Below are 18059 nucleotides of genomic sequence, written 5' to 3' on the forward strand. Positions count from 1 at the left end.
GCGTCTCCAGCCAGCTAACCAACACAGCCTGCTGTTTTCAAGCATGAAGTAACCACTAGAAACCTACCCATTTTCTGTGTGTGTTGAGGGGGGAGGGATGCAGAGAGGTAAAAAGAAAGACATATGATCTGAACACAAGTTTTGGAATTCTGTTTGTTAAGCTTATTCCAAAGTATTTTTTTCTTTTTGATTCTATGGTAAGTGGAATTGTTTTCTTAATTTTCACTTTGGATTGTTCATTGTTACTTTGTAGAAATAAAATTGATTCTCACATATCAATCTTGGGTCCTGCAGCTTTGCTGAACTCACTCATTCTAATAGCTTTTTAATGGATAGTTGAGGATTTTCTATATGCAAGATTATGTCATCCACAGATAGAGAGTTTTACTCCTTCTTCTCCAATCTGGAAACTTTTTATTTCTTTTCTTGACTAATTACTGTGGCCAGAAGTGGGAGAATAGATGGTTCTTGTCTGGTTCCTGGTCATAGTGAGAGAGCATTTCCTTCTTGATATTGAGTATGGTGTTGGCTAAGGATTTTACAGAGATGCCCTGTATTAGGTTAAGCAAGTGCCCTTCTGTTCTGAGTTTGTTTTCATCATGAAAAGATATTTGAGTTTGTGAAATGCTTTTTGTGTCTGTTGAGGTAATCATGTGGTTTTTGTCATTTATTCTACTAATTACAGTACATTATGTCAATGGAGTTTTGTATGTTGAACCAACCTTGTATTCTTGGGATGAATCTCATCTGATCATGATGTATAATCCTTTTTATAAGTTACTAGATTTTGTTTGCTAGTGTTAGGTTGCTTAGATTCCTTTTTTTACCTCTTCTTCATATGATAACTGATTTTAGTATCAGGACAGAACTGGTCTTATGAAATAAGTTGGAAATGGGAAGTGTTCCTCCCTCTTCTATTTTTTAAAAGAATTTGTGAAGAATTGCTATTAATTCTTTATTAATTAAAAGTGTTTTAATTGAAGTATATTTGACAGGTAAATTAAAGGTACGTGTTGACACATTTATATACTGTGATATGATAGCCAAGTAGTGGTAATGAGTACCTCTATCACATTACATAATTACCATTTTTTTTTAATGGTTGGATGATCACTTTTAGCCTCCTAGCAAGTTTGATGGTTGGAACAATCACTTTTTGTCTCCTGGCTAGTCTGATGGTTGGATGATCACTTTTTGTCTCCTGGCTAGTCTGATGGTTGGATGATCACTTTTAGTCTCTTGGCAAGTCTGATGGTCACGGCTGTACTCACTGTACTCAGTGTACACTGCATCAGACCAGGGGCTTGTTCAGCACTTACTGCAGGTTTATCAGTTCTTTTGAGTGTTTGGTAGAATCAGACAGTGAAACCAATCTGGGCTTGCGCTTTTTGTGGAAAGTTTAAAAGGACTAATTCAGTCTTTTACTTGTAAATCTACTCTTACTTTCTTACTTTCCTGAGTTAGCTCCAAGAGAAATTCTTTCTTGGAATTTGTCCAATTAATCGGTTATTTGTTGGCATACATTGTTTTTATAATCTTTTTGATTTCTGTAAAGTCAGTGGTAATGATCTCTCTTTAATTCTTGACGTTAGTAATTCGAGTCTCCTCTTTCATGCCCTGGAGGAGGAAATGGCAACCCACTCCAGTGTTCTTGCCTGGAGAATCCCAGGGACAGGGGAGCCTGGTGGGCTGCCGTCTATGGGGTCCCACAGAGTCGGACACAAATGAAGTGACTTAGCAGCAGCAGCAGCAGCTCTCTCTCCATCTTGTTTTGTTTCTTGCAGCTAAAGGTTCATGCATTTAATTGATTTTTTTCAAAGAGCCAACTTTTGGTTTTGTTGATATTTCTCTATTGTTTTTCTAGTCCCTAGTTTATTTCCACTTTACTGTTTATTATTTCTTTCCTTCTGCTTGTTTTGGGTTTAGTTTGTTTTTTTTTTTTTTATTAGTTTGTTAAGCTATAAGGTTAATTTATGGATTTGAGATATTCTTTTTTTATTGACATATAGTTGATCTTCTTTTTTAATACAACTTTTATAGCCATAATTTCTTTGTAAGTAATGCATTCACTGCATCCTGTAAATTTTGGTATGTTTTCATTGGCCTTAAAATATTTTTAAATTTCCTTCAGGATTTCTTCTTTGACTCATTTGTTACTTATGAGTGTGTTGTTTAATGTCCACATATTCATGAATCCCCCAAATTTCCTTCTGTTATTGATTTCTAGGGGTTTCCCAGGTGGCACTAGTGATAAAGAACACACCTGCCAATGAAGGAGAGCTAAGAGATGCGAGTGTGGTCCCTGGGTTGGGAAGATCCCCCGGAGAAGAGCGTGGCAACCCACTCCAGTATTCTTGCCTGGAGAATCTCATGGACAGAGGAGCCTGGCGGGCTATAGTTCATACAGTTGCAAAGAGCTGGACATCACTGAAACGACTTAGCCTGCATGCATAGCATACATGCATTGATTTCTAATTTAATTCCATTGTAGTTGGAGAAAATATTTTGTATCATTCCAGTCATTTTAAATTGAGGCTTGCTTGATGGCTTGGCCAATGGTCTCTCTTGGAGAATGTTCCATGTGCACTTGTGAATGATGTGTATTCTGCTCATCAGGTAGGCTAGAGGGACGTCTGGTTAGGTTTTATAGTGTTGTCAGCTCTCCTCTTTCCTTATTCCTCTGTCTAGTTGTTATGTCAGTTACTAAAAGTGTGTATTGAAATCTCCAACTACCTTATTTGTTTCTCTTTTCACTTCTGTCAGTTTTTGCTTTTTATATTTTGGGGCACTGTTGTTAGGTGTGTATGTTTATAGTTTTATCTTACTGATAGACTGGCCTTTTATCATTATAAAATTTTCCTTTATTTCTAGTAATCGTTTTGTTTTAAAGTCTGTTTTTTTCTGATAGTAGTGTAGCCACTGTAGATCTCCTGTGATTGCTGTTTGTATGGTATATCTTTTTCCATTATGCTTTTGACTTATTTTTTATATCTTTGAATCTAAAGTATGTCTCCTGTAGAAAGCATATAGTGGATCTTTAAAAAAATTCATTCTGGCAATTCTGGCCTTTGATTAGATAGTTTACTTCACTTACATTTCATGTCATTATGTTTGGATTTACACTCACCATTTCACTTTCTGCTTTCTGTCCTCCCGTCTACCCTAACTTCTACCTATTCCTTCTTTATTACTTTCTTTTGTATTAAATGAACACTTTTAGTGTAATATTTTAATTCCTTTAGTGAGCCTTAAATAAATATGTATACACATATGTATATATAATGGTATACTACATTGTATCACATTATATTATGTTATTTGCTTGGTGATTGACTGAAACACCAAAGCTTATGATATGCATCTTACCAAAATCTACTTTAAATTTATACTAACTTGATTTTTTAATCAGTTAAAAGAGAAAAAGCGAGGAAATGTGCACTTTTACTGCCTTTTACCTACATGATCACCATTACCTACACTTTTTGTTTTTCTCAAGTGGATTATAATTACTGCCTGAGGTCCCTTTCTTCAGAATGCATAATTTGTTTTTAGTATTCCCTATAAGATGGGTCTGCTAACAAGAAATTCTCCCAGATCTTTTTTGTCTGGAAATGTCTTTGTTTTGCCCTTGTTTTAAAAAATGTCTTGGAGGTATTCCCTGGTGGTCCAATGGTTAGGACCCTGCTCTCATTGCCTAGGGTCTGGAGCCTGGGTTCAGTCCTTAGTTAAGGAACGAAGATCCCACAAGCTGTATGGCCAGCAAAAAAAGAGTTTTGCTGAATGTAAGAATTTTGGTTGACAGGGTTTTTTATTTTTATTTTTTTGCTGCATTTCAAATGTGTTTTTCATTTTCTCTTGTTAATTTCTCTTTCAGCCATGCCATATGACATATGGGATCTTGGTTCCCTGATCAGGGATTGAACCTGAGCCCTCGGCAGTGAGAGTGTAGAGTCCTACTGGACTACCACTGGACTGCCAGGGAAGTCCTTCTTTTGCTGACTTCAAGAGTTTCTCGTTTGGCATTCAGCAGGTTGACTATGATATGTGAGGGTGTGGATCCCTTTGCGTTGTCCTTTTTGGAATTTGTTAAGCTGCTTGGGTGTGTAGACTGATACTTTCATCGTATCTGGGAGTTTTCGGTCATCGTGTCTTTGGCCGTCCTCCTCTCCCTTCTCCCCTCCTCTGCTCCATGTACACGGCACGTACTTGTCCACTGACTGCTGTCCCACATGTCTCTGAGGCCTTGTTCAGTTTTTGAAATTCTGTTTTCTCATTCTGATTGCATGATCTTTATTGATCTGCCCTCAAGTTTGCTGATTCTTCTGCCGGCTCAGCTCTACTGTTGTGCACCAAGAGTGTGTCTTTTGACCTCAGTTTCTGGACTTTGCAATTCTAGAATTTTCATTTGGTTCTTTTTAGTAATTTCTGCCGCTTTCTTGATATTCTCTATTTGATGAGACATTGTCAGTATACTTCCTTTAATTTTGTTTTACAAAACATGTATTCATCTGTTTGTGGCTGCACGGGTTCTTTGCTGCGGTGTGCGGGCTTCACACAGCGGTGGCTTGTCTTGTTGTGGTGTGCGGGCTTCACCTGGCGGTGGCTCAGTAGTTGTGGCACACGGGCTTAGTTGCCCCGCGGCACATGGGCTCTTCCCTGATCAGGGGTGGGATCCGTGTCCTCTGCATTGGCAGGCCAGTTCTGATCCACTGAACCACCAGGGGAGCCTTTCCTTCTATTCTTTAGGTGTGGTTTCCTTTTTTTTTAATCAAACTTTTACTGACTGCTTTGAAGTCTTTTCTGCCAAGTCTAATGGTTCTTCTGTCTTTTAAAAAGTAATTTGTTTCCATTTTTTCTTCTCTGTATGGGCCACTTGCCATACTTTGTTGAAAACTGGCTATCTTAGGTAAAATACTGGAGCAACTCCAGATACTGGCCCCACTGTACTTGGGGGCTTGTTTGCTTGTCTCTGTTTAGTGACCTGGCCTAAGGGTGCCAGGAGCTGACCTTGACTCTCCTTTGTCCCCCTGTTAAGCTTCTGGGGAGGGGGGTGGGGTCTGACACTCTGATCACTAGCTGCTTGCTCTGTTGATTTTGACCACAGCCTCAGGCGCGTGGGGACCCACTCCGTCCCCGCTGCTGGGGTTCCTGCCCCCGGGCTCGCGCCACTGTCCGTGGTCCCTCGCGCGCGCGTTCCCGGGAGAGGCAGGGCGGGCCGGCCACACGGGGGCGCGCGGGCCACGCGGCCTGGATGGAGGGTCGCTCGCGTAGAGCCGGGCGTCCGCGGTTAACGGGGTCTCGGCCCGATGGGCGGGGCGGGAGCGAGGAGCTGGGGCGGCTGCGGCCGGGGGCGGCCGTCCCCCCGCTGGAGGAAGCAGGCGTGCGCAGCCGGCCCGGCAGCAGCAACCAGGCCTCCGCATCTGCCGCGCCGCCGCCGGCCGGGCCAGGCGCCCGGGTCAGAGGTCTGGCCCACGCCGACCCCAGACATCTCCCTTCTCTTTGCGATGTGTCCTCACGGTCTGAGAGCCTGAAGCTGTTCACTGAGACTGGCCAGGGGGTTGCGATTTTTAAAAGTCGTCTCCGCGGAGCTGCGCTTCCCTGTAGCAGAGCCCACGTGGGGGAGCCCTCTGGACCGTCCCTGGGGGCGCAGGGGCCCAGGCCAGCGGCGCGCGTCCTCAGTGGACCCTGGGCCCGGGGCAGATCATCATCGCTGACCTGAGGTGCCCGCTCCCTCGCTGCTCCTGGTTTTCTCTGGCGAGGAAAGCGGCAGGCTGAGCGCAGCATCCCCAGGTGGCCTTGTGGCTGGAGCTGCTGCTGGAATCGCTCTGATCCAGGGCAGGAAGGGTGGCCACCCTCTCTCCAGGCCTCTGCTCACTCCAGCTTCATTGGTGGCCGATCTATACCCTTTCAGACCAAATCTCTTACATAGTCGTTTGGAGCATAAAAATACAATATGATAGGATATCAAGTCCTTCTTGCCACTAGGACACAAGCTCCTGGTACAGATTCTCCAGATAGCAAATGGCTTTTTAATTTGGAAGTGATTGGACTGAGCAGGGAAGGAATGGCTTTGTGGATCCAGGGAGCCTCAGACCTTCCGGCGGACCCGTGGGGATTTCTCCACGTTTACATAATTGGGAAGCTTCAGGGATGTGCCGGTCACCACCAGGCATCTTTAGCAGCTGCTCAGGGGCAGGCGAGCTGGGTGGATTGGAGGCCACGCGCTGCTTGACTGGCCCCCAGGCCTGGAACCTCGCTTCAGCTCTGAGCGCCTTGCCATCCAGACTTGCCTTTGGGGGCCACCGACTGGAAACTGCATCAGAGAGAATGCACATCCCGCTTGAGCTGAGGCCTCGCTGGGAAGGACGGAGCGGAGGTGATTTCTGTTAACACCTCAGCCCTCGCAGGCATCCTCCTGGCGGCGTCCTGCCTGTGTCTCTGTTCTCCGAGCACCATCCGCTCATGCACAGAGTGGGACCCAGTGGCCCAGGAGGAAGGTGTCACCTGAGTGGCTCTGTTTCACGAGTAGGGTGTCAGACCACTCTTCTTTCTTAGCTTATTTTTAAAATTATGAATCAAAAAATCTTGGACATAGGAATCCCTAAAGAAGTATAAGAAATGTTTGATTCGTCTGATTACAGATCAGCGATCTGTACATTTTATTTAGCACCTTCTGTGTTCCTCTAACTTTTTCGGACTAAACTCTGCAAGTCTCACTTCATGCTTTCTGTATCTACCCAGTGTTATCCTCAGCTGACATTTTTCTTTATGTAATTTCCTGCTTTTCTCTCCTTGCTGCTTGGTTTAATTCACTGCAACACATCAATTACAGTTAATGGGCAGATGGGTCATTAAATGTATTTTAAATTGTCCAGGATTCAAATGACAGTACCTCAGAGTTTGAAAGAAGTATTTTTATCTTCAGTATTAGAGAATATATTCTCTAAAGTGAATATGTATGTCTGTATACAGTTTGAAAGCGTACAGTTCATTGGTTTTTAGTACATTCACAGTGTTGTGCAGTGACCACCACCGTCTCATTACAGAACATTTCCGTCAGCCCCAAAGAGACCCCACACCGCCTGGTTCCCTCACCCCGAGCCCTGGCAACCCCAATCTGCTTTCTGCCTCTGTTTTGCTTATTCTGGACACTTCATGTGAGGGAGTAATACAACCTTTTGTGTCTGAATTCTTTCATTATGCATATATTTTCAAGATTCATCCAGGTTGTAGCCTGTGTCAGTACTTCATTCCTTTTTAAGGCTGAGTAATATTCCACTGTGTGGCTGGACCACATTTTGTTTATCCATGTGTCCAGTGATGGACATTTGGGTTGTTTCTACCTTTTGGCTTGTTGTGCATAGTCCTGCTGTGAATAATCATGGGAAGTTTTCACGTGGACAAGAAGGTTTTCAGTTCTTTGGGGCATTTACGTAGGAATAGAGTTGCTGGGCTATGTGATAACTCCACGTTTCATCATTTGAGGAACTGCTGGACCACATTTTAAAATAGTTGCACCATTTTACCTTCTTATCAGCTGTATATGAAGTTCCCAGTTTCTCCACGTCCTCATCAAGACTTTCTATTGTCTTTTCCACTTTTGCCATCATAGTAACTGTGAAGTGTTATCTCTATGGTTTTGACTTGAGTTCCTTACAATTCGTGATGTTGAGCATCTTTTCATGTGCTTGTTGGCCACACACAAGCACATGAAATATTTGAGTCCTTATCATTTTTTAATTGGGTTCTTTGTCTTATTGTTGTAAATCATATATATTCAAAAGGAATGTTTACTTCTTTGTCTCTCCTGGGAGTTGTAAGTGGTGCTTGTTTTGTAGATTGTCATGCTTTAGTGTCTTGCAGAGCCTTTCTTGTGTGTGTCTCCCCTGCAGCAGCCCTCATGCTTCCTCTCCCGGCCTCTGTGTACCGGCCGTGGTTGGATGACTCAGGTCCTCAGGAGCCCTTGGGGGGCCCCCCAGGGTTGCCTGCTCCTTGGCCCGTGCACTGAGGATGTGTTGAGAGCATGTCCCTTGGGGGTGTCCTTAGCTTCCTGCGAGTCCAGGAGGCAGAGAGGTGGACGGGCTCCGGCATGTTCCCTCCCGGGGATGTGACCTGGAGGAAGCTGGGGCTCTGTTGAGAGGTGTGGAGGCCCTCGAGGATGCTGGTGGAGCCCGCTGTCCCGGGCTGTGACAGGGCGGGTTGGGATGCTGGCAGTTCCCTCGTGTGAGGACACAAGGGCCGTTCTCACACCTGAGGGAGCCCGAGCGGCAGAGATGGTCAGGGAGACCCAGGATGGCCTTAACTGGGAAGCCGGCCCCTTCCTTGCCCCAGAGAACTGGCAGATAAAGCCGCGCCAGTTCCATCCAGCCCACGTGCAGCTCTCGAGACTCAGCCATGAGGGTGGGCTTCCTGAGACGGAGAGCCTGTCCCCATGCCCTTGCTCCTCAGGCCCCTCTGAACTCCCTGCCCGCTCAGGCAGCTCTGGTTCCTTTTAGCAGCTTTGCTGAGGTCTGATCAGCATGCAGTGAGTGCATTAAAGTGTGAAGCTCTGGTCAGTTTGGGCCTGTGTACAACCTTCGCCCAGACCAAGACAGTGAACATGCTGGTCATCCCCCAGTTTTCCTCTTTGTGACCCCCTGCCCCCCCCAACACTAATCTGCTTTCCATCACCATTCATTTGCATTTACTAGAATTTGACACATTTACTGGAATTTTACCAGAATTTGGAACCATCCAGTACATACTGTTTTGTCTGGTTTCTTTCAGTGAGCATAATTGTTTTGAAATTTGTCCAGGGTGTACAGTGTATCAACAGTTTGTTCCTTTTTATTGTTGAGTTATATGGTTATATTATAAGTTTTCTGTTTATTAACTGGTTGATGGGTATTTGGATCATTTCCAGTTTTTGATTGTTACAAATAAAGCTGCTGTGAATGAACTCTCGTGTACAGGTCTTATATGAACATGTGCTTTCTTTTCTCTTGGGTATATACCTAACAGTGGACTGGCTGGATCATATGGTAAGTGTATGTTTAATTTTTAAAGAAATTGTTGCACTGTCTTCCAAAGTGCTGCACCATTTTGCATTCCCACGAGCAGTGTGTGAATTCCAGTTGCGTTGCATCCTCATCAATACTTTGTATGGACCTTTTAAAAAAAATTGTTTTCCATTCAGATAGGTGTGTGGTGGCATTTCATTGTTGTCTTACTTTGCATTTCACTAATGATGTCGCATCTTTTCATGTGCTTGTTTGTCATCCTTATAATCTTCATTGGTGAAGTATCCAGGTCTTCTGTCCCTTTGAAAGTTGTTCTTATTGAGTTGTGAGTTTTTAATATTTTGGATACAGGTCCTTTCGTCAGATACATAGTTTGCGGTATCTTCTCCCTGTCTGTGCTTTTTCTTTTCATTCTTTTAGCAATTTCTTCTGACAAGCAAAAGTTTTTAATTTTTTTATGAAGCCCAGCTTATTAGTTTGTTCTGTTGTTGATTGTGCTTTTGGTGTCAGATCTAAGGCATCTTTGTCAAACTCCAGGCCACAAAGGTTTCTCCCTGTTTTTTTTCCTGGTAGTTTTAGGTTTTACATTTAGATCTGTGATCTGATTAACTGTGAGTTACTTTTTGTTTCTGGTGCGAGGTGTGGATCCAACTTTATTGGTTTTGTGTATGGATCTCCAAAGACTGTCTTTTTTCTCCACGAAATCACCTATGCATCTCTGTCAGAAGTCAGCCATCTGTGTGTGGGTCCATTTCTGGACTCTGTTCTGATGAACTGATTTATTTCTTGGTTCCTGTGCCAGCACCTGCTACTGCTAAGTCGCTTCAGTCGTGTCCGACTCTGTGTGACCCCATAGACGGCAGCCCACCAGGCTCTGCCATCCCTGGGATTCTCCAGGCAAGAGTACTGGAGTGGACTGCCATTTCCTTCTCCAGCGCATGAAAGGGAAAAGTGAAAGTGAAGTCGCTCAGTCGTGTCCCCATGGACTGTAGCCTACCAGGCTCCTCCGTCCATGGGATTTTCCAGGCAAGAGTACTGGAGTGGAGTGCCATCGCTTTCTACACTGTCCTAATTACTGGCTTGGTACTGAGATTGGTATCAGGAAGTGTTAGTCCTCCAGCCTTGTTCTCTGTTCTATGTGCTTTGCCTTTCCATGTGGATTTTAGGGTCAGTTTGTCATTTTCTACATAAACCATGCTAGGACTTTGGTTGGGGTTGTCTTGAATCTATAATCTGGGGAGACTGGACATCGTTATGATTGTGCAGAGAGTGTTTCTGCAGCCGGCCTGGGGCTGCTGTGCTTAGAAAGGCCTGCCTCCCCAGTGGGCCCCCGAGTGATGTCTGGGAACTCGGATTTTGGGAGACTTCCCGTTGTTCCCAGAATTGGCGAGAGGTGCTCTCTGTGCTCCAGTTGTCTGGACACTGGCTGTCCTTCCGGAAGTCTGGAATTTCAGTGTGTGTTAAGTGGAGAGTGTCACATGACCAGCCCCCAGTGAAAACTCTGGGCTCCCCTGGTCACTGTCCGTTGCTGGAGGATCAAGCTCATCCAAGGGAGAGGCTCGTGGAAGTCACACCTGGGGTCCTCTGGGTGCTGCCCAGCTGCCTCTCCCTTTGTTGACTCGGCTGTGTGTCCTGTGGCCGTGTATCACAGCTGGGACTGCACCGGCATGCTGGGTGAGCCCCTCTGAAGATCACTGGCCCCAGGGCTGGTCTTGGAGGCTCCAGCATAGGAGCACCGTAGGGTCTCCTCTTACTTGTTTCTTCTTTGTATTCCCTTAGCACTGTTTGTAGTTTTCGGTGTACCCATCTTGCACGTTGTCAGATTTGTCCCTAACTATTTCATATTTTTTATGGTGTCATGTAAGGTATTGCTTTTTTAAACTTTAGTTTCTGATTGTTCACTGCTAGTCTGTAGAAATGCAATTTACTTTTATAAGTTGCTCTGATAGCCTGCAGTCTTGCTGAGCTCGTTTGTTTGTTTTCATGGGCTTTAATGCGTCCCTTATATATTTAATAAGAAGATCATGTCATCTGCGAATACAGATCGTTTTACTTCCTCCTCTCCCTCCTTTTCTTGCCTGATTGCTCTGGATAGCACCTCCAGCACAGTGTTGATTAGAAGTGATGAGAGCGAACTTGCTTGCTTTGGTCCTGATCTTAGTGGAAACATATATGTCTGTTTATACCCTGCCCACTTTAGTGTAACTGTTGTTAAATGGTTAACTTTACATGTGCTAAAACCCCCTGCTACATTGTCCTTCTTTGTTTAAGTAGTCCCTGGTCTTTTGTGTGTGTGTGTGTGTGTGTGTGTGTGCTCTCTAGTCACTCACTCATGTTCGACTCTTTGCAACCCATTGGACTGTAGCCCACCAGTCTCCTCTGTCCATGGGATTTCCCAGGCCAGGATACTGGAGTGGGTTGCCATTCTCTTCTCCAGGGGATCTTCTTAACACAGGGATCAAATCCAGGTCTCCTGCATTGCAGGAGGATTCTTTACCATCTGAGCCACCAGGGGAGCCTTATCTGTTAATAAGATTTAAATGATAGGAAAAAAATCATATATATTCACCCACTTAGTTACCATTTCCTATGGTCATTTTTGATCAGATGTCAGACATTGTGAATTTTAGCTTGCTGAATGGTGGGTATTTTTGTGGGCTTTAGACATTCTTGAGGTTAGTTCTGGGAAATGCAGCTGGTCATCTGTGGGGCTCTTGGTCTCCTTGATCTCATCACACTTTGCCTTCCTCTTTTGTCTCGGATATGTGATAAATATTGTTGAAATGCATGTGAAGGTTCTTTCTCCTTCCTCTCATGTTTCGATGATGTATCCTCTTGGAAGGGGCCAGGCGCTCCCAGGTGCTGGCATGTATTCCTGGAACTTCAGAAACAGTGGTCCACGGAGCTCCTGAAAGAGATGTTTCCCTGCCTGAGATACGGCAGGGACAGGCTTCGGGAAGTGGGAGTCGATTGTGACTTGTCCTCTTTCCCCCAACCAGCTCTGATCCCACCTCCTCATGCCCTTTCCTGTCTTCACGGAACTTTGTCTGCACCCCTGGAGAGCATGCAGCGGTCACCAAGTGGTGCTGGCCTTGGAGGCACCAATCGGCCTCCTAGATCTTGTTCTTTGAGTGCTGTTTGTCAAACGAGCATTGAATTGGGCAGGTTTACTCCTTTACTGGAATTCATGCTTATTGATGATGATGTCTCATTACAATCATTAGGACCCTTTGAGAAAACACCCTTGAGTCATTCATTCAAACCATGTTTATTTGGTCTCTTGGGTCCTAACCATAGAACTGTAGGCAAGTTACATAACTTTGTTTCTAGGCCCCCGCCCCCACTCAGAGGCGGGGCCTGGTGATGCTGTGGGACCACACCCATGTCCCCTCCTGGCCCTGCCTGCCTCCCCCTGCTCCGCTTGCCCTCTCGCCTGGGCTCCCAGCTGGTTTCTGGATGTGGTCCTCCTGCTGGGCCAGTGCTTCAGCTGCAGAAGGCGGATGCTGGTTCTGCGTGGGTTTACTGCTGGGGGACGTCCCAGCAATCCTGGTGGTTGCGGTGACCACACCGTCGTCACAGCTGCAGCAGTGGGTGCTCAGGTGGTGGGACTGTCGGGTGATAATCTGAGAGTTATGATGCCTGAGTTCCGTCTGGAGTGTGGAGTCTGACCCACATGGTTGAAGGTCTATAAACCTGAACGGCAGGAATTAGGCTCATTACTGCAGCTCATCACACAGTTAGTCACCGTAAAAAGATCTTAGGTTCTTGCATTGTGTGTGCCTGTTTAGTCGTGTCTGACTTTTTGCCACCCCATGGACTGTAGCCCACCAGGCTCCTCTGTCCATGGGATTCTCCAGGCAAGAATACTGGAGTGGGTTGCCATGCCCTCCCTCCTCCAAGGGATCTTCCCAACCCAGGGATCGAACCTGAGTCTCCTGCATTGCAGGCAGCTTTTCTACCACTGAGCCACTGGGGTTGCCCCTCTTGAAGTGAATTATTTGGCTCTAATCCTTCACAGGAGGCAGGTCCCTGAGCGTTGAGTCCTGGGAGCTGGCACGTACAGTGCATCCTGCCAGCGCGACGTTCTTCCTTTGTGGCCTGGCTTGCCTGCTCAGGGTCCTCGAGAGTGCCAGGCTGATGGGAGGTGGCTGCTCCGTCTGTCGTGCTGGGGGCAGAAAGTGGGTGAGGGCTCATCTGACTATATGTTTCAAAAGGAATTCTTTAAATTTATCCGAGGCTGTGTTTTTTGTCACAAATGAGTTTAGTTACATAAAACTCAGTTTTGTATTTTCTTTGTGTAAACATAGATCTTTTTGCAGACTTGGCAAATGGCCGCCATGTAACTGAGCCCTTTGGCGGGCGGCAGCCAGGCTCTGGGCACCTTGCGCTCCCAGGAACGCCCTCTCCCCCTGTCTTAACCCCACTATTTGGTTATCATGTTCTCCTGCGTGTCTGTCCTGGCGGATTCAGGGAGGGGTCCTGTCCTTGGTGTTCACCGAGGGGAGGGGCTCAGCAGGGTGCTGATGCCACTCAGCACCTATGGGGTGACCTCTGACCTTCGCTGTGCCCCGTTTCTGGCATTTGTGTGGATGAATTTTTTTGGCTAAAACAGCTTTGCTGAACCTGCCCGTGACACAGGGGGGACTGGGACTGGCAGACTGGAGACAGTGACGGCCTGAAGGGAACGAACAAGAGGGGGAAGGTGGTCATACGGGCCCCGCAGCCTGCAGGAGCCACGGTGAAGCCCCGGGGCCCTCCCTGGGGGGCGGGCGGACATGTGTGACGCGAGGCTCTTCTCTGGGCACTGTTCTCCCGTCCAGGCTCGCGCCAACGTCCTGCAGCCCTAGGACTAGGGGGCAGATATTTGTTCAAGTGCCTGAGTACGGTCTCAGTCACATCCTCCTCACGCTGACCTTGGCCTCCTCACTCGTGTCCTCCTCACGCTGACCTTGCCCTCGACCCCGCTCCCCGTTCATGTCTCTCTCTTTTGCCCTAGACTTCGACCCCCACCACTTCTGGCACTGGAGCAGCTTTGGGGACTACGTGCAGTGTGTCCTGGCCTTCACAGGTGTGGCGGGCTACATCACCTACCTGTCCATCGACTCGGCCCTCTTTGTGGAGACCTTGGGCTTCCTGGCCGTGCTGACCGAGGCCATGCTGGGCGTGCCGCAGCTCTACCGCAACCACCACCACCAGTCCACGGAGGGCATGAGGTAGGGGCAGAAATCAGATGTACAGGTATGGCTGCTTGGTGGTCAGTTCTGCTAGGAAAACTGCCAGTTCACGAGCAGTTTTGGTTTGCTCATTGGTCTCCTGACCTCTTGGTGTGCAAGCAGGTGAGTTCGTGTGTGGCAGGTGAGGGGAGGCCAAGAGCCTCCTGTGAAGTAGCTCGCCGCGAGCCATGGACGGGGTGGGGGTCCACGGATGTCTCCAGAAGGCAGAAGGTTCAAGCCCTTTAATGCAGGAGATAATACAGCAGCTCCTTCCACTTGGGACCACCAGGAACAGGTCCAGGCACTCCCTGACGGAGCAAAAACAGTTCATTTGCAATAACATCACAAAGTGTAAAGTGCTTAGGAATTAACTTAACCAAGGAGGAGAAAGACCCATACGGTGAAAACTGTAGAGACGCCATCTCTCACGCATTCAAACAGTGACCGTCAGAAGAACAGCAAGAGTTGGTGAGGATGTGCAAAAACTGGAATTCTTGTGTTCTGTTGGTGGGAAGCAAAATGGCGCAGCTTCTTTGGAAAACAGTGTGGCATTTCCTCAAAATATTAAAAATGGAACTATGATGTGCTAAGTCGTTTCAGTTGTGTCTGACTCTTTGCGACCCCATGGACGGTAGCCCACCAGGATCCTCTGTCCATGGGATTCTCAAGGCAAGAATACTGGAGTGGGTTGCCATGCCCTCCTCCAGGGGATCTTCCTGACCCAGGAACTGAACTGGAGTTTCTTATGTCTCTTGCATGTGACCCAGCAATTCTGCTTCTAGGTGTATAACCAAGAGAATTGAAAGCATGGTCTTGAACAGATATTGTAAGCCCGTGTTCATAACATAGCAACAACCCAAGTGTCCGTCAGTGGTTGAATGGATAAGCAAAACATGGTCTGTCCATACAATGGAAAATTAATCAGTCTTAATAGGAAGGAAATTCTGACACAGGTTCCAGCAGGGAAATTTGAGGACACGATGCTCAGTGAAATAAGCCAATCACAAAGGACAAATAGTGTGTGATTCCACTTATATGAGCTTAGAGTCATCAGATTCATAGAAGATACCACGGTGGATGCCAGGGGCTGGAGGAGGGGAGAAGGGGGAGTTATTATTTAGTGGTTATTTATCTATAGTGCTTTTGAGTGAGTATCTCTCTGTACAGATTTTTTAGTGACTTGTCTAAGTAATATATTATGCATATAGAACTTATCACAGTAATTGTGTCATCATTTACCACTTTGGATGCAGCGTAGAAACCTCCCTTCATGATATATTTAGTATAGTATATATTATATACATAAAATGTTCCCTTCCACTTATAATTTTCTTAAATATTTCCTCTATTTGTATTTAGAACCACATCAGATAATGTAATTTTTGCTTCAATCAGCATAATGCACAAAATTGAAGAAGAATAGGAAAGTCTATTGTATTTGGCTTTATTTTTGCTTATGATATTCTGTCTTTCTTCATACTCCAATATTCCTTTTCTTGTTTTTATTCCCCCCTTGTTTTGAGAAATTTCTGAAACCAGCCTTTAAGGGTATCAGGGCATGGCAGGTTTTTTCACTTTTCCCTCACCTGACAATGTTTTGATACCCTTTCATCTGAAGAATGTTTCTGCTGATGTAGGATCTGGTTTGATAGTTCTTTTAGCCCTTGAAAGATGTGCCATTTCCTTCTGGTCTCCATGGCTTCTGATGAGAAAGCCATTGTCATTTTATTGTTTTCCCCTATTGTTGTTGTTCAGTCACTAAGTCATGTCCGACTCTTTGCAACCCCATGGACTGCAGCACGCCAGGCCTCCCTGCCCTTCGCTATCTCCTGGACTTTGCTCAAACTCATGTCCGTTGAGTTGGTGATGCCATCCAACCATCTCATCCTCTGTCACCCCCTTCTCCTCCCACCTTCAATCTTTCCCAGCATCAGGGTCTTTTCCAATGAGTTGAGTCTTCGCATCAGGTGTTCAAAGTATTGGAGCTTCAGCTTCAGCATCAGTCCTTTCAGTAAATATTCAGGATTGATCCGTTAGGATGGACTGGTTGGATCTCCTTGCAGTCCAAGGGACTCTCAAGAGTCTTTTCCAACACCACAGTTCAAAAGCATCAATTCTTTGGCACTCAGTCTTCGGTATGATCCACCTTTCACATCTGTACAGGACTACTGGAAAACCACAGCTTAACCATGTTTCAACTTGCCAGCTCATCTGCTTGACTGATGACCTTGATGACACGGACTGCATCTCATTTATTTCTTTCCCCAACATCTGACACAGTGTTTGGAAAATTACAGCAGTTCAGTAAATATTTATTGAATGAACTAATGAAGGACTAAAATAGTTGATTCTCTAAGTCACTTTCGGGAAATAGGAGAACCTTTGGGGATGCATTTATGAACATGGAAGATTTACCACTGTGGCTACCTAGCCAACTGGGCTAATTCTTGGAGAATTTGTACACAGTGGTGAAAGTCGTGGAAGGCCCTTGGTGGGTACCACGTCTCCAGTGGGGCTGCAGTGACTCATCCAGCTGAGGTGATGTTGGAAAGATGCCTGGCCGGACCGTGAAGGTTGGGGCTGCTCTGCAGAAGTGCAGCCGTGGGCATGGCCATCCCACTAATGGCCTCCGAGAATGGGGGTGGGGGGTGACCACGGGAGTGACAGGACGAGCAGAAGTTCCTGGCACTTGGAGTGGAGCCTGGGGGCTGTGTGGGGGCGGGCAGTGCTTGTCTGAGGAGGTCTTGACTTTAGGACGTGAGGGATGCGTGTGGTCATCAGCCCTCTGTGACCACAAGCCACACTCCCCCGGCACCCCCTCACCTGACTCCACCCGCCCACCTCCTTGGGGTGCTGATGTGAGGGGGTTGGGGTGCTGGTATGAGGGGTCAGGGTGCGGGGTGTGAGGGGTCGGGTGCTGGTGTGAGGGGTCAGGTTGTGGGGTGTGAGGGGGTTGGGGTGATGGTGTGAGGGGGTTGGGGTGGGAGGTGTAAGGGGTCGGGGTGCGGAGTGTGAGGGGTCAGGGTGCTGGTGTGAGGTGTCGGGGTGTGGGGTGTGAGGGGTCGGGGTGCGGGTGTGAGGGAGTCGGGGTGCTGGTGTGAGGGGGTCGGGGTGCTGGTGTGAGGGGTCAGGGTGTGGGTGTGAGGGGTCGGGTGCTGGTGTGAGGGGTCAGGGTGTGGGTGTGAGGGGTCGGGTGCTGGTGTGAGGGGTCAGGTTGTGGGGTGTGAGGGGGTTGGGGTGATGGTGTGAGGGGGTTGGGGTGGGAGGTGTAAGGGGTCGGGGTGCGGGTTGTGAGGGGGTCGGGGTGCGGGTTGTGAGGGGTCGGAGTGCTGGTGTGAGGGGGTCAGGGTGCTGGTGTGAGGGGTCAGGGTGTGGGTTTGAGGGGTTGGGTGCTGGTGTGAGGGGTCTGGGTGTGGGGTGTGAGGGGTCGGGGTGTGGGTGTGAGGGGTCGGGGTGTGGGTGTGAGGGCTCAGAGGCAGAGGAGTTTCCTGGGGGCCGCAGGCAGCGGGAGCCCGCCCTCCGGCTGAGCTGGTGTGAGAGGGCCCAGAGGTGCCGCAGCCTCAGCCCCACATGGGGTGGAGGCCCCGCCATCAGCTGGCAGGTTCTGAGCAGGCCCCGAGCCTGCGGAGGAGGCCAGTGTCTGCCGCGGACGTGCGTCGCTGCTCCAGTTGGTTCCGCATGCAGGGTCCTCTCAAGAGCGTGCTCGTCCTCGTTAAGGAGACTGACCTGATAACAGGCAGTTGCCGGCCCCGAGAGCGGGCTTTGGGGGTGGCGTGATGAGGATGGATGGTTCAGCGAGCCCAAGACAGCTGGGCTCCGGGGGGTCTGCAGGGCCAGGTCCTGGGGC

General features: G+C 47.5%; 1 protein-coding gene across 4 annotated transcripts in view; it reads left to right on the forward strand.

Moving 5' to 3' along the window:
* Positions 1-18059, forward strand: part of SLC66A2 (solute carrier family 66 member 2) — a 40201-nt gene that overhangs the window by 12979 nt on the left and 9163 nt on the right. For all 4 annotated transcript variants that reach the window (XM_081563103.1, XM_081563105.1, XM_081563102.1 and 1 more), the window contains one exon: positions 13996-14212. In XM_081563103.1, coding sequence (XP_081419229.1) covers positions 13996-14212 — 217 coding nt within the window. The remainder of the gene's footprint in view (positions 1-13995; positions 14213-18059) is intronic.

Source organism: Giraffa tippelskirchi, chromosome 14, assembly GCF_054371585.1.
Source record: "Giraffa tippelskirchi isolate mGirTip1 chromosome 14, T2T-mGirTip1v1.2.pri, whole genome shotgun sequence".
NCBI classification, from domain to species: domain Eukaryota; kingdom Metazoa; phylum Chordata; class Mammalia; order Artiodactyla; family Giraffidae; genus Giraffa; species Giraffa tippelskirchi.